General features: G+C 51.7%; 1 protein-coding gene across 2 annotated transcripts in view; it reads right to left on the reverse strand.

The window, feature by feature from the left end:
* The window catches only part of LOC144945637 (filamin-C-like), a 98,144-nt gene that overhangs the window by 43,301 nt on the left and 32,530 nt on the right, over positions 1-22,313 (reverse strand). For both annotated transcript variants that reach the window (XM_078874178.1, XM_078874177.1), the window contains exons 3-5: positions 2,070-2,318; positions 1,133-1,230; positions 493-640 (exon numbers count right to left, since the gene is read on the reverse strand). In XM_078874178.1, coding sequence (XP_078730304.1) covers positions 493-640; positions 1,133-1,230; positions 2,070-2,318 — 495 coding nt within the window. The remainder of the gene's footprint in view (positions 1-492; positions 641-1,132; positions 1,231-2,069; positions 2,319-22,313) is intronic.

Here is a 22,313-nt window from a genome sequence, read left to right on the forward strand (position 1 = left end):
GCCAAACCTGGTCAGACCTTGGAAGCTCAGGAGGATCTGAGCCGAGCTAATGCTCGGATGAGAGCCTGCTTGGGAATATCTCTCAGCAGATCGTTACGCGATCCACCCACCCTCACTTAACGAGCTCTGGATTTCGAGGCACCACCGCTGCTGCCGCCTTGACCACATCGCGGTGCATTCAACTATTTTTATTTCACCAGGCAAGGCCCCACTGAGCTGTGTAGCTCTTCTTCAGAAGTGACCTGGCCACAAATGATAGCTCAACGAAGTGGCTTACGTGCACATTTATAGCAAGTAAACACTCTAAACGCGTGATGTTTATTCTAAATGTGAAGGAAAAAACCGGAGGACCCGGAGAAAAATCCATGCGACCACGGGAAGAACACGCAAGCTCCAGATGTACAGCAGACGTCGGGGTCGGGAATCGAACCCACGACTTCCTGGACGCCAGGCGAGGTAGATATGACCCATCTCTCCACCGTGGCGCATCACCTGGTCCATAGGCCCGAGCGCGCTTGGGGTTGAGCTTGGGGCGGAGGGGCGCCCCGGTCTTGAGCTTGGCCTTGGGGAACTGCGACAGGTAGGTCATGACCGAGTGCTCGTCCACATTTGGATCCACGATCTCCTCCGGAGCGATAACCTACACGAGGCACGCAGAGACAAAGATGGGACAAAGATCCCCCCTCTCCCCGGATAGCCTACGCAGGCTGTGAGGAGGATAAGTGCTGTTCCCGAACGCCTACGTGGTGGTGGTGTAGTCAGCACGCCCGGCCGCCTTTGTCTTCCTGGTGTTGATTTTTACACAGCAGTGGTGGACTGAATAAATTACTGAAATCGTTTTGTCAAAGCGCACTTCAAATTTACATACAAAACAGAATTGAAAATATTCATAGCTGCTTTGATCTGGCATAATCCAACTGCCTGTAGATACTTTATAATACTGTATTTATTATTCTGATGTAACCATCATCATGAGCCATTGTCCACTGCTGGATGAAGGCCTCCCCACGCCGTCACCATCGCTCACAGCCCCGCGATGTGAACAATCCATTCACCCCTGCGCAACGAGCCGAAATCAAAGCCGCATCTCTCTGATGAGGACGGCGTTGGTGGAGGGGGCAGCACGAGTCACCTGAGCGACTCCCAGCCAATCGTCGGCCTGCTGCATCGCTTCACGGGCGTTCTCCACCGGCCTGCTGGGGTCCCACGTCTCCCAGTCCGGGCAGAGGCCTGAAAGGCACAAACCCGCGCAGTCGACCAACTCAGTCCGGTTGCGTCGCTGCTGCGAGACGCGGCTTGTCTCGCAGTGAGCCCACGTGACCCATCTGGCCCCATGTAGGCGACTGGAGTGGCCCACCGAGCTAAGGCCACAGAGAGGGCGAGAGATACATATTTGTGTATATGTATGTTTGTGTGATGAATGAGAAACGAACAAGAGCCTGTGCGTCCTAAGTTAGTCTATGGGTCCTATGTTCATGTATGAGTCAGCGCCACAGACACACTGGTTCCAAATCCAGGTTTCAGCTGCCTGTGATTAAGAAAGACGGTCACTGCATCACACGCTTTAAGATGCGCTTCTGCAGCCGTCTGGAATGATTTTCCGGCCACTCGAGATGAGCAAATATATGTTTTTAGAACTGCTTTTTGAGTTTAGTTTGTTGTCTTTTCCTCGCACCTCTGGTTAGCACGTTTGGCTACATACGGTGCGAAAGAAGTTCAACATACATACACACAGAGATTATCGTGTGCAATGAGTTGATCGTTTCAGCCGACCTCCTGTATACCAGGCGAGGTAGCTAACATCTCCTCGCCACCGTGATGATGATGATGATAATAGAGAGACACGCAAACTCCAAATATACAGCAGGCGTCAGGGTCGGGATCGAACCCACGACCTCCTGTATATACCAGGCGAGGTAGTTAACATCTCCTCGCCACCTTGACGCAACCGTGGCCGTTCCCGCCACGGTTCCCGTCTGGGCTTGACCGAGGGACGGCCGTTGGCGCCGACTCTCCGTCACGTCGGCAGCGCCAGGCCTGGGTCGGCGCCCGAGCGACCGGCGAGTCACCTGGCGCGCAGCTGTCGACGAGCGCCCCCAGCGCCCGGCCGTCCTGCCAGTCCCGGCTGAAGTTGGTGACGGGGACGTCGGGCAGCTTGTTCTGGATCCAGCCCAGCAGGCGCTGCTTGGGCGTCTGCTTCTTCATCTCCTCCTCGTCCTCGTCGTCCCACATGGGCATGGAGATGGAGTAGTGCAGGATGAGCGTCCACACCATGCCCAGGATCAGCTTCAGGTTCCCGTCCACGATGGCCTTGCTGTCTGTGGCGCCACGCAACACAAAAGATCATCCCTCGGTTTAGCTTTGACAGGCCGTTGGGGCGAGCGTTGTTGGCGAGTAGCACCTCCAATTAGAACGGTGGGTTACGTACGGTGCGAAACAAGTTCAACATACATACGTGCATACATGAAGGCCGGTACGGCACACGAGGGGGTGGGTGGCCCTAGTGACGATGTTTACTACACACCGCATCAGGTACTCATTTGAAGCTGAGTTGACCTAGGGGAGGCCCAGGACCGGTTCAGATAATCGTCAATGGCATTGGCCATGAGCAGGAATTGAACTCGGGTCGCCGAATTCGACGCGCAGCACCATGACCGCTGCTGCACGCACGAAACCCACACACACGCGGAGAGGCACACACACACACACACGTACATGCACACACACACGTACATGCACACACACACGTACATGCACACACACACGTACATGCACACACACACGTACACGCACACACGTACATGCACACGCACACACGTACATGCACACGCACACACGTACATGCACACGCACACACGTACATGCACACGCACACACACGTACATGCACACGCACACACACGTACATGCACACACACACACACGTACATGCACACACACACACGTACATGCACACACACACACGTACATGCACACACACACACGTACATGCACACACACGTACATGCACACACACACACGTACATGCACACACAGACACACGTACATGCACACACACACACACGTACATGCACACACACACACGTACATGCACACACAGACACACGTACATGCACACACAGACACACGTACATGCACACACAGACACACGTAGAGGCACACACACACACGTACATGCACACACACACGTACATGCACACACACACACGTACATGCACACACACACGTACATGCACACACACAGCCACAATGTGTCCAGGGACGAACAGAGCAGTGGTTCTGAATCGTTTAGTTACACGCAACAATATCACAAGACGTCACATGTCCCGTGACGTCCAATCGCTCGCCAACGGCCACGATCAATCTACTGCTGGATGAAGGTCTCCGCAAGCTGTGCCCACGATCTAGCCATCCACCCGATGCACACGCTCTGATTTCATCGCTCCATCTCCGTGGTGGACGTCCTCTGAGGCACGTTCCCACTCTTGGCCGCCACTCCCATTATGAGTCTCAATTGCCGGCCATCGTCCCTTCCAGTGACGCGTCCTGTCCAAGCGCCCGTAAGTGTTTCAAGTCAGGAAGGTGTCTGTGACCTGCCGATGTTCACTCTAACACGTGCCACTCTAACACGTGCCACTCTAACCCGTGCCACTCTAACCCGTGCCACTCTAACCCGTGCCACTCTAACCCGTGCCACTCTAACCACGTGCCACTCTAACACGTGCCACTCTAACACGTGCCACTCTAACCCGTGCCACTCTAACCACGTGCCACTCTAACCACGTGCCACTCTAACACGTGCCACTCTAACCCGTGCCACTCTAACCACGTGCTACTCTTTATGTCTCTCCATCTGATTCCCAGCATGCACCGTGCTTCTTCTGCTACCCATCTTTCTTTGTGCACGTTTCCAAGTTTTGTTCCAATTTCTGTTTTTCATTTTCTTCGTTAATGTCCACGATTCTGATCCATATTTTCATAACAGGGAGCACGCATTGATTACAATCTTTCTCCTTTGGGCACAATGGCATGTTACGTTTTCACGATCAAGATTCAGTTTTCACGACCAAGTTCAAACAACGCACAGGCACGAGTACACAAAACACACAGCCTCTATGTCAATGCTAATGGGTTTTGCACACGTTTAGAGGCTGTATACTATTATTTGGGTCTTTCAGTAAAGTCACATAGGTTCAAACAAAATAACAAAAATAACAAAAAACTACGACGTTTCGATCGCAACACAAGCGATTGAAACGTCGTCGTCTTTTGTTATTTTCTTTGAACCTATCTATGTGACTTTACCGAAAGAACCAAAGAATATGAATTCCTGCAGTCACGAAAGCTGTAAGTCAAGGCTGTATACTGTATGTACGCACGTATGTTGAAGTTCTTTTTTGCATCGTACGTAGCCAACCGCGCTAATCGGAGATACGGGGTAAGGACAACAAACTGAGCACACTTGTGCGCAAGTGTCGTTTTAAACCTACGGTGAAATTGCGAAAAACTAAACTTGAAAAGCGGTCAAACTCCGAAGCGGTTTCCACATCTCTGAGTCTCGTCGGCAGAGTTGCGGTCTAATGCTCTCGCCAAGGGCCACTCCTCGAACACGGCACCGCGTGATGGATCGCAGCCGGGTGGACCGGCATCAACGGCATGTGCTACGGTTCCCCGGCAGGAATGTGCGGGCTAACATTTAGCGAGGAGAATGGGGCAGAGGCTGCACGGGAAACGCGGCTGTGCGTGCAAGTGACGCGCGCTGATCCCGTCAAGGAGCATAAGCCATCATCACGTGAACTCCGGTGGTCATCCTCGCAGCAGCGGCGGCTTTTCGCTGGCCATCGAACAAACACGGCCACCGCATAGCGCGCTTTCAGATGTGCTTCTGCGATCGTCTGGAACGCTCTTCCTTCTGATATTCAGAAGCCACTGGAGCTGTGTTCTTTTAAATATATATTGAAAGCTCATTTATTTAGAACTGCTTTTTATGTTTGGTTTGTCGTCCTTCCCCGCATCTCCAATTAGCACGGTTGGCTACACACGGTGCGAGATAATTTCAACATACGTACGTACGTACATGCACATGTACGGCCCCTTCTGGCAATCCCACGGCTGAATGTGCTCCTCCTCACACCATGCAAGGTCAAGAGGGTGACTATACTTCACCATGCTTGTATGTGCCGGTTGGTGAAGGTGGGGAGCACAGACTCGGTAGCGTAGGAGTACAGCACAACGATGGGTTCTGCTGCACTGCCCTCCGGTGCCCCACAAACGTAGCCACGGTGGTCACCCAACCGAGCGCTGTGCGGGCACAAACCTCCTGAGCTTCTGAGATCTGACGCGGACGGGCGCATTGCAGGTGATTTGGTCAAAGTGCGGACGAGACAGCCCACGCTAAAAAAGTAAAGGTTAATTAGAAATCTCGCCATGTGTACTTACACGGGTACAATGATGGTCCCAGCCGAGCCAATATTTGTGTGCCAGACAGTCCAATAAATGGTGTCAAACAGGACGGGTAACATGGTCGTATAACGTCATCGTATACCTGGCGATGTGACCCAGAAAGCACCATTCCACGTTTCATTGAACAGGAAAAGTCAATAGTGCCTGGCTCCGCCAAGCCACGAAAGTCGCAGCCGCACTCCTGCCATATACGAGACGCAAACATCGCCGTTGTTTACACACCCCGCGCCAGGCACACGTGACAGTAAAAACCTCCCATTTCAAATGGCTCTCGAGGCACGTACCGCGAGCTTAGGGCCCCTTCTGGCCTCACGCAATGGCCCCGCATTGAACCCCGTGAGAACGTCGCACGGCAGACGCTGCCGTTTCGAACATCCCGCTAGCAGTGTTGCCCGCGGTCGCCAATCTCAAACCTCCGTGGGCCGCGGGAGTGACGACGCCGCCGCGGCCCTCTGCAAACCTTCCCCGGCAGCATTTTCAGAAATCCCTCAGGGACGTCCACCGCCTCACTCGGTCAACCCCCGATGCGGGCACTGAAACGTCACTCAGATACTCGGGCAGCCATTGCACTCATGATGTGGGGACCGGGCCGCAAATGACAGCTCAACCAAGTGGCTTTTCATCATGTTGAAATGTACAGCAGCGAAAAACTCTAAGACGCATGATGTTGTTGATTCTAAATGTGGAGGGCAAAAGCCGGAGGACCCGGAGAAAAATCTACGCGACCACGGGCAGAACACGGAAACTCCACATATACAGCAGGCGTCAGGGTTGGGACCGAACCCACGGCCTCCTGTATACCAGTCGAGGTAGATAACATCTCGCACTCCACGACTCCCCACCAAACATTTGAACCACCAGCCACCCAATGCTTGTTCGCGTTGTTTACTCAGATTTGGCTTCACCTTCGGGAGGGGCCTCAACTGGGAGGGGCCTCAACTGGGAGGGCCCCCCTGGGAGGGCCCCCCCCCCCCCAACATTCCTCCCCCCACCGCATGGTTCGGCACAGGATCGACCTTTCCCGCGACAGAAAACCCTCACGTACGTGGTGGTGGTGGTGGGGGGGTGTACGCGATTTTGGCGTTGAAAATCAAAAATTGCGGCGAAAGAGTTGACGAAACAGCAGCCTGGCGTTGGCGGGTGCAGTATTCGCCCCATTTAGTGCGGAATACTGATCGATTGTAATATTGAAGAACATTGACTGAAATGTATTTATCCAGGAAACCCTTACGGAGTCTCAGACTATTTTCAGGAGGGGGCTGCATTGGGATTGGGATATTTGGTCAATTGTATGCCCAATACTATAAACAATACTACACACACACACAAGTACACACCCTGTGTATATCTATGTTTGCTGCAGCCTACAGATCGCCGGTACACCACACTTAGTCCATAGACAGGTCACGTGCGGTGTGGCGAAGTGTTGATACTCTCAGCTCTTCCAAGACGTCTGGCCAGCGTGGAAGAGTAGGCCAAATACCCTCTATAGAGGGGCTTCTATAGAGGGGCTTCTATAGAGGGGCTTCTATAGAGGGGCTTCTATAGAGGGGCTTCTATAGAGGGGCTTCTATAGAGGGGCTTCTATAGAGGGGCTTCTATAGAGGGGCTTCTATAGAGGGGCTTCTATAGAGGGGCTTCTATAGAGGGGCTTCTATAGAGGGGCTTCTATAGAGGGGCTTCTATAGGACTTCTATAGAACTCTCTTTGGAGTGGAGGCCCCTTTTTCCCAGCAGTGGCATGAGCAAGTCATTGCATGGCTGCACCTTTACCATGTGTAAATATATATACAGGAGAACCCTTCTGAATGACCACCCCTGTGTTAAGGACTAATCGCTTAATGACGGGCCTCCATAGAGCCCAGTGTGTAGTATATAGTGTAGTGTAGTGTTTAGTAGTGTAGTGTAAAGTAGTGGTGTAAAGTAGTGTATTGTATGGTGTAGTGGTGTATAGTGTAGTAGTGTATTTTGTAGTAGTGTATAGTGTAGTGTATAATAGTGTATGGTGTAGTAGTGTATAGTGTATAATAGTGTATGGTGTAGTAGTGTATAGTGTATAATAGTGTATAGCAGAGGTGTGGACTCGAGTCATGTGACTTGGACTCGAGTCAGACTCGAGTCATGAATTTGATGACTTGCGACTCGACTTGGACTTGCATAACAATGACTTTGTCCCACCTATAAGATGTGGACTCGAGTCATGTGACTTGGACTCGAGTCAGACTCGAGTCATGAATTTGATGACTTGCGACTCGACTTGGACTTGCATAACAATGACTTTGTCCCACCTATAAGATGTGGACTCGAGTCATGTGACTTGGACTCGAGTCAGACTCGAGTCATGAATTTGATGACTTGCGACTCGACTTGGACTTGCATAACAATGACTTTGTCCCACCTATAAGATGTGGACTCGAGTCATGTGACTTGGACTCGAGTCAGACTCGAGTCATGAATTTGATGACTTGCGACTCGACTTGGACTTGCATAACAATGACTTTGTCCCACCTCTGGTGTATAGTGTATAATAGTGTATGGTGTAGTAGTGTATAGTGTAGTAGTGTATAGTGTAGTATGGTGTAGTAGTGTATAGTGTATAATAGTGTATGGTGTAGTAGTGTATAGTGTAGTAGTGTATAGTGTAGTATGGTGTAGTAGTGATTGTTGTTTGCCAAGGGAGGTGTGGACCGCCACTAATCAACACGCTGCTGCTGCTGCTGCGACCCTCACCAGGACGAGTGGACCGAGAAACGAACGAACGAATAAATGTATCCTACATGGTGACGATGACGATGATGGGGACTATTTCATCCCATGATAAAATGCGGCGTCAGCGAGCGTGGGAGCGGCGGGCACACCCAGCGTCTGGAGGCGCCAGCGCGGGCACCACCACCACCACCGCCACCACCGTCGCCACCACCACCGCCACCATTGCCACCACCGCCACTGCCACCACCGCCGACCGACAGCTCCTCATTTGGTCACCGAGCATTTTCTTCAAACGTGCGATGATCTCACGCGGCATAGTTTCTCCATTGCCTCATGGCGCATCGACCGGGCCTCCCCCCCCCCCCCCCGAGTGTCGTCCGTAGACCTCAAGGGATGGACGGGAGTGGGAGGCACTGATCCCCCCCCCCCCCCCATATGAGTGAGCACTCCGCGTGAACGCGCAGGACGGAAGAAGGATCACAGGCGCCAACGCCCTTGCCTCCGTTACGCAGACTCGACAGCTACAAGCCGACTCCGCAGCTACAAGCTGACTCCGCAGCTACAAGCTGGCCCCTACAGCTACAAGCTGACTCCGCAGCTACAAGCTGACTCCGCAGCTACAAGCTGGCCCCTACAGCTACAAGCTGGCCCCTACAGCTACAAGCTGGCCCCTACAGCTACAAGCTGACTCCGCAGCTACAAGCTGACTCCGCAGCTACAAGCCGACTCCGCAGCTACAAGCTGCCCCTACAGCTACACTCCGACTCGACAACACTGCTGCTGCGTGTCGTCAGTGTCTGGACAGCCGCAATATATTTTAGACGCGGCAGAGAGACACCCAACTAGCCACCACCACCACGAGTTTTTGGACAGATTGAACGGTTGCTTAGATGTAAATGTCAATAACGCTATGACGGACGGAGCCTTTAATTGGACGGCCCGGATCAGCGCTGGGCTCGTTAGCTTGGTTTGTCAGGGAGATTTAATATTAATTATTGTGTCGTAGAACTTCTCTTATCCGCGACTAAGTGGGGGGGGGGGGGAATGCATAGATCCTTCCAGTGTTGTTATCGGGTTGCTTCCGCACGCTGTTGGAATTGTTGTCCGACGTTTTGCCCCCGCACCCACCCACCGTTCCGGTGGGCCTTCATCAGCAACTGAATGTGGCACGGCCGGATCTCTGGCGTGCGAGTCACGCCGTCGCCCCACGCTCCCAGGGGCTCTCTCTTCTTCGAGCCGTTCCCCATCGCGATTACTGGGGGTTCGGGGAAGCGAGCGTGCAGTTGGGAGCATACACACACACGTGTGTATAACGACTTCCTCAAGGGGCACTTTCCATCCCTACCTCCCCTCCCTCCGCCCACAATTCCCCGGCAGCACAGCTGCGCCAGACTCCGAACGGGACCTCTGCAATGTAAATTCCTTAAGGATGTCTTAAGGATGTCTTAAGGATGTCTTAAGGATGTCTTAAGGATGTCTTAAGGATGCGGCAAAAAGGTTTCTTTAACTCGAGTTCTCTTTGCGACCCTCTCCCAACGGTTGCGAGCTCTCCATACCGCGATGTAATATTGTTACTGCATTCACACACACGTGTGTGTGTGTGCTTTTACCACACTAACAGGAAGAATCAAATGGGTAGCCTACGAGTTGTCTAACTGCAGTCAACTTAACATCGTCCTGCCGTGCAGAGCTTCCAATCATTGCGACTTTGCGTTCAATAACGCTTAGAGCGCACGTGCCTCTCTTGTCGAACTGAAAGTAATCACGTTCTTTTTGAGGGCCGAATCGACCTAAAGGGGGGGCCAGGACCGGTTCGAATCGTCGCTGGTGTGGGTGGCCGTGAGCGGGAAACGACGAACCCGGGTCGCCGGGTTCGTAGCGCAGCGCAGCGCTAACCTGCCACGCCACCGCTCCCCGAACGCTCACACTCAACACGAGCGGCGTGCCCCGCGGCATTCGCAGAGCCGCCCTCTGGGTTGAGGCTCTGCGAAGGCCACCGACTGAGCGAGCGAGCGGGCCGGGAGGGGGCCGTGCGGGAAATTGTGAATTGGAGACGCGTCGCGTCGTGCGAGCGACTTGTCATGAGATTCCAATCGGCAGCGCTCAGCGTCCGAGGATCGGGGTCCTACCGAGGTGGTGGTTTTGGTGCCAGCCAGTGGGCGTCGGTCCGGCGGGGCCCCCAATATTTGATTCGTCTCGCACGGTCGCACCTGGCTCCCTCCAATGTGCCGCGGCTCCTCCTCTTGCTGAACCGCATGGTTGCGATCACTGTCTACAGCATTGAAATGCTGCAAGGGGGAGGGGGCTGGCTCCGTCTTCGAAGAAACAAATCCGACAACTACAACTCCATAGCAGTGCCGGGTTATCCTAGTAGAAAAAGTAGCTACACATGTAGTAGCTACACGTGTAGTAGCTACACATGTTTTAGTTACACATGTAGTAGTTACACATGTAGTAGCTACACATGTAGTAGCTACGGGCCCCGCACTTTCAAGGGCCCCGCGCTAAATGCTTTCAAGCTATCAATTCCGGTTCAGTGATTCTGCACTTGCTCTATTACTATAGTACTATACTGCCTTCAACTTTTATGAACGACTGGGTGTTTAAGGTTAGCGATTTGTCGTATTATCTGGCTGTATAGCAAATGAAAGAATATAATTACTTTACTATGCAAGTTTACAATTTATGCGTTTTAATATTTAAGTGTTTTTATCAATTTTAGGGCCCCTTTTTAGCATCTGCTACATGCACCGCACTAGCTTCATCCGGCACTGCTCCGTAGCACCTCTTTGCAAAAGCAAAAAAACAAAACCTGTATTACTTACAATACTAAACTGTTGAAAACCCATCCCATGGTGGTTGTCAAGGGGGCCCCAACTCGTAGCTTTGGCCACCAGAGGGGGGCAAGGCACCCCCCCTTGCCTGCCCCCCCCACGCTCGCCACGCGACTGGTGGCGGCAGCTTCTCGCGCGCGTCTCGCCCACGTGCAGGATGGCGACGGCCTGACGTCAACACCTGAGGCCGGCGGGGGGGGGGGGCCCAGCCACCCCCGCCAACCCCTCCCCCCAGGAATTGGGTTACTTGAGAAGCTCGTTATTGTACAAAATTTATTTAATCGTTTAGCTATGCGTGGCGAATAAGCAGGCCTTCGAGTAAATTTTTTAAAATTAATTAATGTCGATTTCTAATTTCGGTTTTTTTACTGTTGTTGAGGGTTTTTTTGTGTTCGTCACCATTTATAAGATACTTAAATTGTGCCTTGGGCGACAGGGTTGTGAAACGATGACGGCTACATCCCCGGCAGCCTTTGCAGCAGGCGGTGCATCACCCTGTGTCGGAGAAGGATGACAACGCAGAGCTGCCTCGGAAGTAATTAAACAACAGGCTTCAATTATCCACACCAGGGGGAGACCCTGCAACGAGTGTTTCTTACGGAACAAGTATCAAGAGATAGAATAAGCCATTGGAAACGAGAACATTAACTTAACGTAAGAGTCTTTTTTGTGCGGTCGTTATTGACAGAGCTGGGGACCCATTAACTCACTGCACCTGAGAACCCGGATTAACCGCGAGCGGCTGAACCTGGATTTAAATCCAGGATGGTGACAGCGCTGGCTCGATGCACCGACTGATGGCCGTGTCACACCGTTCACCACTTGAAGAAGAAAACAAACGGTAAATCAAAGACGCAAGACATTGCGCTACGTCAAAAGTTCACGGGGGCTTTGCCAACAGCGGCACAATGGACCGTAAACTTTGTAAATGCAATTTGTTACAATGTTGAGATTTCAAGCAAATAGTTCATCTTCTTCCGGCCAAACTTTCTATTTGTAAGGTTTGATTTCAAATCCCATTTGGGGGATCCACTCGCGTCATCATCACCCCTGCGGGTTTTGAATCAAATGAGTGTGGGAAGTCAGCAGAGGTCAACTCATGGAGAGACTCGTCCCCGATTGAAGAATGAGGAATTTCCACGGCTGGCTCAGGACTGCGAACAGAGCCCAGCACCCACCCCTCGGACTCTCTGAACTCGTTGGCACCTCGAAGCCTCAACACGGAGCTCTCTCTGTTTGATGTTTCGCTCATCACTCAGTTTTTGTGACATCGTCGAACGATGATGGGACGACTCCACTCTCCGTGACCTTAAGACTTTGGCGTAACATTTGTACACAATCCTCCCGGTTAGATCTACAAAATTGCCTGTCCACCTTAGCCTCTGGTTTTCGCCATCACGCGCCCAGCTGTTACCAACGTGCTTTAGTTTCCATCATTCTATTACGCCGTACATCGTAATAGAAAGATGTTCACGAATCTCTCGTGGAGCGACACTTTCACCGTGGTTCTTCTCGCTGCCCTTCGAGTAAGTCTACTGCAGAACCACGTCTCAAAAGCTGAGATCTTTCCCCCTCTCTATCCACTGCATATCCACAGAGCTCGCAGACATTCCATCAATACAATTTCCATGTCGGCGAAATATTTATTTTTACGCTCACATTCACAGCTTAACTCCGCTAAGTCTGCATTCCCGTCCACGCTCTCAGCAAAATGCTTGGGATTCAAAGCGAAACTCTCGCTCTGACTTTATAAGGCACAGGCCAGGCACAGAAGCTGGTGCCCAAATTTGGCATTGGAGCCACCAGGAATCTCTCTCCGATAAACGCTTACACGCGCGCACATACACACACAGAGGGGCTAATGTGTGCACGCCCTACCCTGTAAGGGCAAGATTGTTCACGGCATAAACACAAACTCGCTGAGAGACCCCATCATTTTATCGTCTCTGCTCAAATTGCCCGGCTGGCACGGCAAGCGGAGCAGAGACAGCTCATCACACAAATCGTGACGGACGTGAATCCCAATCCCAGGCAAGGGGGATCATGCCCCACCTTTTTTCCTTGCCGGCGTCCAGAAAATTACGCCTCTAAGCTACGCTTGATGTCAACCGGCCGGCCTGTTTATCTGTACACATACTGGGGGTCACGCATTACACATGCCGTACAACGAGTGTTCATCGCACGTCAATCAAACAGAAAATTTGAACTCGGGGGGCGGGGGGGGCGTGGAATAAGCCACGTGAAATGAAAAACTCGAATTTATTAAGATTAATCCGTGCAGGCATTGGTGACCGGCCTGAGACCTTAAAAATCCCGACACTGCAAAGCGTGATTTCATAATAAGCGGCCGAAGCCCGGATTGGAACCCAGCACCTCCTGACACAGGAGGCCCCTTAGGGCAGCCTACTAGCTCCAGCTTAGTTCGGTATCCCTTTGGCTTGACCGTCTGCTCGCATAAGCGACGCTAGGGTGACTGGCCGGACGTAAGGATTTGTACGAATGTGGAAAAAACACGTGTGTGCATTTGCGTTGAGTTAGTCAGCATGCTGCGGCTTCGATCAAATCGCCTGGAATGCGCATGCTTTTTAAATTAGATCGATGAAGCTAAGCAAGTTTGAGCCTGAAGAGTGCATGGATTGAGCAGCCGTGAGATTACTACCTCGTAGGAACAAGAAAAAACCTGGACATACCGCGGGAATATCTCACAATGCCAGAAGAAGGTAGAACTCCACATGCATTGTCACGAGAGGTGAATGATCGTTTATTTCTAGATTTGAAGCTTTTATTTTACTTTCATTAATTTTAATGTTTTTACCTACGTGACTTTACCGAAAAAAACCTGAGAATGTGAATGATCGTTGTTGTCGTCGTTGTTGTTGTGACGCAACTTAACAAAAACCCGGACTGTTAATGTCTCGGCGAAGACTTACAGATTTCCCAGGACAGCCACCTCAGCAAGAGGACGACCCTGGTGAAAACCAGGACAGGCGGCATCCACGGGCAACAACCATGCATCAGGCAGGAACGACTGGGTCGACTGTATCGGTGTCTGCGATGCTGGGCGCCAGAGGGCAGTCCAACAATATCCATTGTTGTACTGCACGTGCATGCTCTCACGGTCATGCTCCCCAACCAGCACCGTGCGACGAGGCACGGCAAGGGCAAACGATCCCCGCGACCCGCACGGAGCGCGGAGGCCCTCATCCAGCAGCGGATAGGCAGAAGGGCCGCGCGCGTGCGAACAGCGCGACGGGCGATCGGTGCAGTCGGCCGGTGCTACTCGCAGGAAACGCAAATTTCCTTCCCCCCGTCCATCACTGCGCGGCAGGACATGTGTGAACATGTCCATTCGCTGACCCCCCCCACCCCCATACAGTGGGTTCACGTGCAGAATAGGGGAGCTTCTGTTATCCGCGTTCCTATGACCCGCCGATGCCGTAGAGTCCGGGAAAGCAATTATATCAGCCGGCACAATCAACTTATCATCCACAGTTATCCATGGTTGTATCGCACATTAAGTGGGGTAATTACCGGGCGACATCGTGATTAGCAGGAGGATGGAACCGGTGGCCTCTGGATTTTAAGTCCAGTTTACTAACCATTACACCCCAATGGCATCTGAGTCTTCTTATCCGCAAAAAAAATGGTTATTAAAAAAGATCCATCTGCACAATATTGGATTTTGTGTGCCTTGATTGGGTTTATGGGTTAAAGGAATAGCGCATAAATAGGGCAGTAGATTCAAGGAGTTTCACCACGGTTGTTTTTTAAATGCGGTACCAGCCTGTTAAGTTTACAGAGATGCTGCCGTGTGTTACCGGCTATCAAAACTGGTTTGATCTCCGGGGCGAAGGAGTTGGATACAATTTGCAGGATCATTAAATCCACCCAGTGGTGTAAAGTGGGAACGCCGCAGTCCGTCGATCGGAAGCGGATCGCTGGCGGAGATGCCCCCCCCCCTCCGGCGGAGGCGCTCCCCCCCCCGCCTCCAGCGGAAGCGCGCCACTTCTGCCAGCGGTGGCGGCAGCCAAGCAATTGCAGGGGTTGCACCTACGCCTTAGTCCATCTTTTGATCGATTCTGTTCATCCGGTGCTCTGACCGTGTGAAAGCACTCGCCGAATACGTCTGTAAGATCCAGTCGGTGCGTTTAACAATTATTCATAGTCATAATATTTTAAAGAACCCCCCCCCCCTCCCCTACTGCAACGAGTTAAACATCGAGGGAACGAGTAATTAAAGCACTTGCACTATTTCCTTACACGGTGTACGCTGAAGCGATGAGGTCACGCTCGTCGTTTACCGGCATCCGCTGGAACCGCTGGAGGGTTCCCGGCAGCCGCTTCGTTACAATTCGCCCGACGGCAGCGTGCCAGGCACCGGGCCTTCCCCACCCGCCCTGCCTCCCGGTGTCATGAATGAAATTCCCTTCCCCCGTCTCATTTTTTCCACCCTCGTCGTCATAATAATAATGGTGATACTAAGCGACAATGATTAATTGTACCCAAAAAATCCACACTGACCGTGCAAAGACTTCGGGAAGGGTCCTACGTTGGGATGTTTGGCAAACACCAATTACTTTGTAATGTTTTTGTTAGCTATTGGGAGGAAACCGGAAAATCTGGAGGAAATGTATGCAGAACGGTGGGGAAGGGGGGGGGTGAGAACGTAGAAACTCCACGGAGAAGGCCTCCGAGATGGTAATCGAAAGCATGCCACTGTTCCAGGGTGGCACGAGTGTTAGCGCTGCGCCCACCCTCGGCAGCTCTGCAATGTCCGCTTCTGGGGGCCAGTCTCTCACAAGAACGATCGCGCTGCGAGAGATCCGAAAGGACGATACTCTGCCTCATGGCAAAGCAGCAACAGTAGAACCAGGATGAAAATGTAAAAAGAGCAAAAAAAATATGGAAAATTCTTTAAAAAGACAAAAAAAAATTGTATACTCTTTGGTTCTTTCGGTAAAGTCACGTAGAAAGAAAAAAGTAATGGAATTCAATTATTTAATTTAATTTATTTCTACGTGACTTCATCGAAAGAACCAAAGAGTAATTCCTGCAGTCACGAAAGCTTTAAATCAAGTTTTTTTTTTGGATACATTCTTTTTGCCTTCATTTTGCCATCTTGCTAGAAATGATTCTTGCTCTGTTTTTGCTGCTCCTCCTCTGTTGAAGCTGCCACTGGCCCGGATGCAACACTGCCGTAACATTTGCATGCGATTTGCATCCATCGGGAAGCAATCGATTTGTATAGCCGGCACCGTTTGACGCACGTGCCGTGAGTGCGCGAGATTCGATTTTTTTTTTAAATCGACGAGTCTCCGTTACGGGCGCGGTCGACAGCTCTCCCGCGCGTGTCTGCTCACACAAGCACCCCCTCACAATGCCTCATTTCCTCTCCAGACAGCACAGAACCCACACGTGGGCGGGTAACAACGCTACTACCAGTGGCGTAGCTGTCGAGTGAGTGTGCAGGCGGTGCAATTGCATGGGCCGGAGGTAGCCCAGGCACCAGACTAGGAGGGGGGGGGGGGCGGAAATGGACAGGAATGAGGTGGTCCAGTTCATTCTTTCACATGGGCCCCATCCCTATCGCTGGACACGACTTTGCACCAGCAGCCAAATCGATTCAAGCACCACCAAGACTGCCGTCTCAAAGCTTACTCCAGTGCCGCGTATCTCACCGGTACATATCCGCCCCGACCAATTTACCCCGGCCCACGCCCAGGTCGGTGAATGTGCACGGCCCACCTCTCATTTTGCGCTCACACGGCAATGTATTCCCAATCTCGTCTACATTTCCCTACTTCTAAAGTACAGTCTAGCGTTTTTCCATGTTGAAAGCAGGTTGTTTTATTTCGTCCAGTAACCTATTTGTGCACTGCACTGTGTAACTGTAATTCTTATCTTTAGAAATGTTTTCTCTTTAGAAATGTTATCCTACCTTTCACACGGCCGTGGTGGCTTGGAGATGTTAACTTCCTCGCCTGGTATACAGGAAGTTGTGGGTTCGATCCCTGACCCTGACACATGTATATTTGGTCGCGTGGATTTTTCTCCGGGTCACCTGGTTTTTCCCTCCACATTTAGAATCAACATCACGCGTTTAGAGTATTTGGCTGCTATAAATTTCCACGTGAAAATCCACTTCGTTGAGCTGTCATTTGTGGCCAGGTCGCTTCTGAAAAAGAACTACATCGCTCAGTGGGCCTTACCTGCTAAAATAGTTTTTTAAATAGTTTGTATAACTCAGTCTCCTGCTTATCGCTCAGTCCCCAGCGACTCGGATATGTGACACCACTATTGGCATTTCATTTTGAAGCCAAGTTGTCTCCATGCCCCGATGAGCGTTGTGCAAGTTGATCATCTCCCTTAGCCAGCGGTGAAAATTCCTCATTCCTCGGACGAGTGTTATTCTCCGCACACGGAAAAACTGCGACTGATTTTCCATCAGGTAAAGGTGCTGCCCTGCAAATGCTCTCTCACGCCACCGTTGCCGGAAGAGACTCCACTAGAGTGAGCTCTAAATAGCCCCTCTGGAGGGTATTTGGTCTACTCTTCTTCCACTCGGTCTTGGAAAAGGTGGGAATACTCACACTTTACCCCACCACCATATGACTCACCGTGGTGTGTGTACCCATTTATAACGCTCACAACAAAAAGCGGAGTGCCGGGTGGCTAAAATACAACAAGTTGGTACAGTATGGGGTACAGCTGGTGCATCTACCGGTCATCTCAGTCAGCCAACCCATGCCACCTGGGTCTGTCCAGGAGACCTGCCAGCGAGCCATCGACACTTCACGTGACCTCAAAGTGCACCTGCTCTGGCACAGGCGCCGTGGTGACGTTACCATCACTTAGTGGCGAATGGCGAGTATTGGTATACTGCTGAGAAGACATGGACAGAGGAATTTGGGAAACTTTTGCGTTGTTTCAACCAGGGCCATCCATGGGGGGGGCGGATGCCAGGCGTGAGGCAAATCCCACAGTGCGCCCCCCGCTGCTTCCGACACCGTGACGTCGGAGCGCGTGGGGGGGGGGGGCTCCCCCAAAGCGCGGGGCCCGGGGCGGTCGCCCCGATACGCCGCGCACCCTCGGGACGCCTCTACTTTTCAACCGTCGAGCTGGGAGACGAGCGGAGCGGACGACCTCTGGATGGCGTGAAACCCAGAGCGGCGGCGCGTGCAAAGCTGCATCCCCGTCGTTTTCCATGAAGTTGCACTTATTTCATTGGCTCCGGACAAATGAGTGACTGCGTCATGCCGCGGTCAGAATTTCAATCGTCAAGCCCGTGTCGCTGCGAGTCAAAGCACTCTGCCCTCCGCTCCACTCATCTGGACACTTTTTTGGTCGTTGTTGGGAGCCAAAGGGATGAAGAAAATGCAGTTTGACCAAAAGCTTACGGACTACGTACAGTGCATTACGGTATTTCCACGATCAAAGATTGCCACAATTCTTACAAAACTGCACTGTACAGTACACTTAAAAGCAATCCCTCATAGCTTTGCTCAGAAGAACGTACCACGCAGTACGAACTATTGAGTTGCAAATCCAATGTACTAACTTTGTCGGGAGAGTTTTTTTTGTATCTAGAAAGCACACACTGGGCTACAGACACATGCACGAAATTTCAACACTGTACAGCAGCAACGCTAGCTAAAAATATTTGCAGTGTTACCCGCTAATCATGTAGCGCACTGCATTCCCGTATTTTTTTTTCATTACGTGCATTTTTGTTACATTACCTACCTCTAGAAAAATTGCCGAAGATAACCCGACGATGACTACTACAAGTATTTGATTTCACCAGGTAAAAATCCCACCGAGCTATCAGCTATTTCTCAGAGGCGACCTGGCCACACGTAGCGACAGCTCACCAAGGTGGCTGCTATCATCGTCACACGTGGAAATGCATACGGTCAGTCACGTTCAGTCGCGGCCAAATAGTCTAAAACACGTGTTTACGAAATGCGGAGGAGGGAAATAACCGGAGGGGGGGACCCGCAGAGAAATCCACTCGGGCGATGATGGGCATTTGCCCAGAGCAGTGAATGTTGTGAAGTCGCACGGACGGTTAAACAAGACGCAGCAACATTTGTTGGCGTGGAATATAGAATGTCGCAATGAAGCCATCGTCAGCGTTCAGGCGCCACAAAATAAGTTGAGGGAAAAGAGGGACAGACACACAGACGCGCACAACACAGACATTCCCTCGTACAGTCACTACAGTGGATATTCAGGCCAAGGGAAAGTTGTAGAAAAACATCTGCGTTTAACTGCGCAGTCCCCATGCCCCCTAACAACCCTGGGCTCAAGATTTCCGGCGTTCGAATGCTCGTTCCACACAAGAGCACATTCATTTTAAACGGCGCCTGCAGCCTTCCCAACCCCACCACCACTGTACAGGGGCCGCTGAAATCTCTGCGCACGTGTCCGTGCACTCTCCGTGCCGTGTACGCGCCGATGTGGGGGATCCTATTGTCCGTAGGGGGCTTTATATCCGCTATTTTACTCCACTTATCCACGAAATAAAAGTTTGCGGAAAAACCCCCGCATATAAATCGAACGGGTTTGCCCCGTGACCCCTGTGAGTCCGCGGAACAACCGCGGACTATTAAGAAGCCGCTTCCCTATGCATCACGGGTGAATCGCGGATAAGAGGAAGAAAAACGGCCGGGGGTAACGGGAGTCTTCACGGAACCTAACAGCTGCCGTGGATAATACGAGTCGTAGGTCATAGGGCCGAGGATAATAGGTGTTCTTACGTAGAGTACACATACCCGTCGACCCCTTATCAGTGCCCTACCTTATTGCAGACCAATTCAGACCTTATTGGTCACCCCGTGCTCTTATAAATCTCAGAGTTCATCCTACAAAGTCCCATCGCGAATACATTTTTTGCCCGTATTGAAACGGCTGTACGTCTTATGGACATGAAAACTGAATTTCCCTCTACAAGAATACGGGTAAAGCGCATGGCTTCACAGATATGAGTACATATATACATATATGTGGTTATCGAATATTATGCCATTAGTACTCTACAGTACTGCTCATGATTTACCTAGACTGCTGCATTGTACATGTGCAGACATTTCTGTCAATTCACTGCTAGATGTGGGTCTCCCCCCCCCCCACCAATGTTTGGGTGGAGTGGGTTAATTATATGGGCTTGCACAACCGTACATCCAGGAGTTAATTCAGCCACACACTCCACTTACCAAGCCACACACACTCCACTACCCAGCCACACACTCCACTACCCAGCCACACACTCCACTACCCAGCCACACACTCCACTACCCAGCCACACACTCCACTACACAGCCACACACTCCACTACACAGCCACACACTCCACTACACAGCCACACACTCCACTACCCAGCCACACACTCCACTACCCAGCCACACACTCCACTACCCAGCCACACACTCCACTACCCAGCCACACACTCCACTACCCAGCCACACACTCCACTACCCAGCCACACACTCCACTACCCAGCCACACACTCCACTACCCAGCCACTCACTCCACTACCCAGCCACTCACTCCACTACCCAGCCACACACGCCACTACCCAGCCACACACTCCACTACCCAGCCACACACTCCACTACCCAGCCACACACTCCACTACCCAGCCACACACTCCACTACCCAGCCACACACTCCACTACCCAGCCACACACTCCACTACCCAGCCACTCACTCCACTACCCAGCCACTCACTCCACTACCCAGCCACTCACTCCACTACCCAGCCACTCACTCCACTACCCAGCCACACACGCCACTACCCAGCCACACACTCCACTACCCAGCCACACACTCCACTACCCAGCCACACACTCCACTACCCAGCCACACACTCCACTACACAACCACTCACTCCACTTACCAAGCCACACACTCCACTAGCCAGCCACCACACTCCACTATACAGCCACACACACCCCACCGAGATCTCGAGACCCACCGATCATGCCCTCAGTTGGATCATGCTCCGAGGCTACGGACGCGGGGTGGCCACGGGGGCTTTCGTCTGCACGGCGGCACCCAGGCTCGAGAATTCCCTGCCCTTGGGAAGTCAGGAACTCGCAGTTGATGGAGGCTTTAAAGTCCCCGCTGAAGACCTCGCCGGCTGTTTTAACGACGGCCTCCTCCGTCTCTCTCGCTCTCTGATTCTCTATCGCTGTGTTCTTCATTGCAAGGCCTACGGGCTACTGGTGGCAGCCTGGTGGCCCCCAGTGCGGGCCCCTGACGTGCGCCCCCCCCCCCCCCCGACAATACACAAATGTGAAAACACTCCATCATCGTGCTGCTGTCCAATGGTTTGAAATGTGTGGCAGCCCTCGCATCGATGTCTTATTGTCGAAAGTGGACCCCCCTCTGAAAATTAGAGACACACACACACAATAGAACACTGGTCCATCGTGTGTGTGTCTCTCTCTCCCCGCCTGCTTCTCACTTGTTATCCTTATTTACATGCATGACATTCTGAGATCAAGCGTGCAATTAAAAATACAAATGTCTATTCTTATTTCATGCTGGTCCGGGCAGGTAGGTGAAGATGGGGCACAGATAACTGGGAGCATAGGTGTGGGATCATAGAATTACAGCACAACAATGGATTTTTTGTTGCACTGCCCTCTGATGCCCACAACGCAGGCCCTCGGCAGCCTCTACGATGACTTGTTGTGCGTCGTGGTCGCTCATCCAAGCTCTACCCAGACTCAACTCTGCATAGCTTCCGAGATCTGATGAAATTGGTCGCATTCCGTGTGATTTGATCATAGGCGCCGGTACAGTACTGCATATTAATTACTGACGTGCGCTCATTAATACACTGCATGTGGAATGTTTACCTCGCAAGTGCCGACTGCCGTCTACGTTTTCGGCCGTCATATCAACAAGCGATGCCATATTAAACAAGCGATTAGAAGCAACTTTAAAGTTGATTTGCAATTGAAGAATATTCAAACTAAACAATATAAATTATTTTAGCAGGAAAGGCCCACAGCTATATAGCTATTTTCAGAAGCAACCTGGCTATCACAAATGATAGCTCAACGAAGTGGCTTATCGCGTGGAAATTTGTAGCAGCCAAACACTCTAAACGCGTGATGTTGATTCTAAACGTGGAGAGAAAAACTTGAGGACCCGGAGAAAAATCCACACGACCACGTGGAGAGAGACAAGCAAACTCCGCATATGCAACAGGTGTCAGGGTTGGGATCGAACGCACGACCTCCTGTATACCAGGCAAGGTAGTTAACATCTCACCACCTTGGGGAGCTATTACATTACTA

Source organism: Lampetra fluviatilis, chromosome 38 (assembly GCF_964198595.1).
Source record: "Lampetra fluviatilis chromosome 38, kcLamFluv1.1, whole genome shotgun sequence".
NCBI lineage: Eukaryota > Metazoa > Chordata > Hyperoartia > Petromyzontiformes > Petromyzontidae > Lampetra > Lampetra fluviatilis.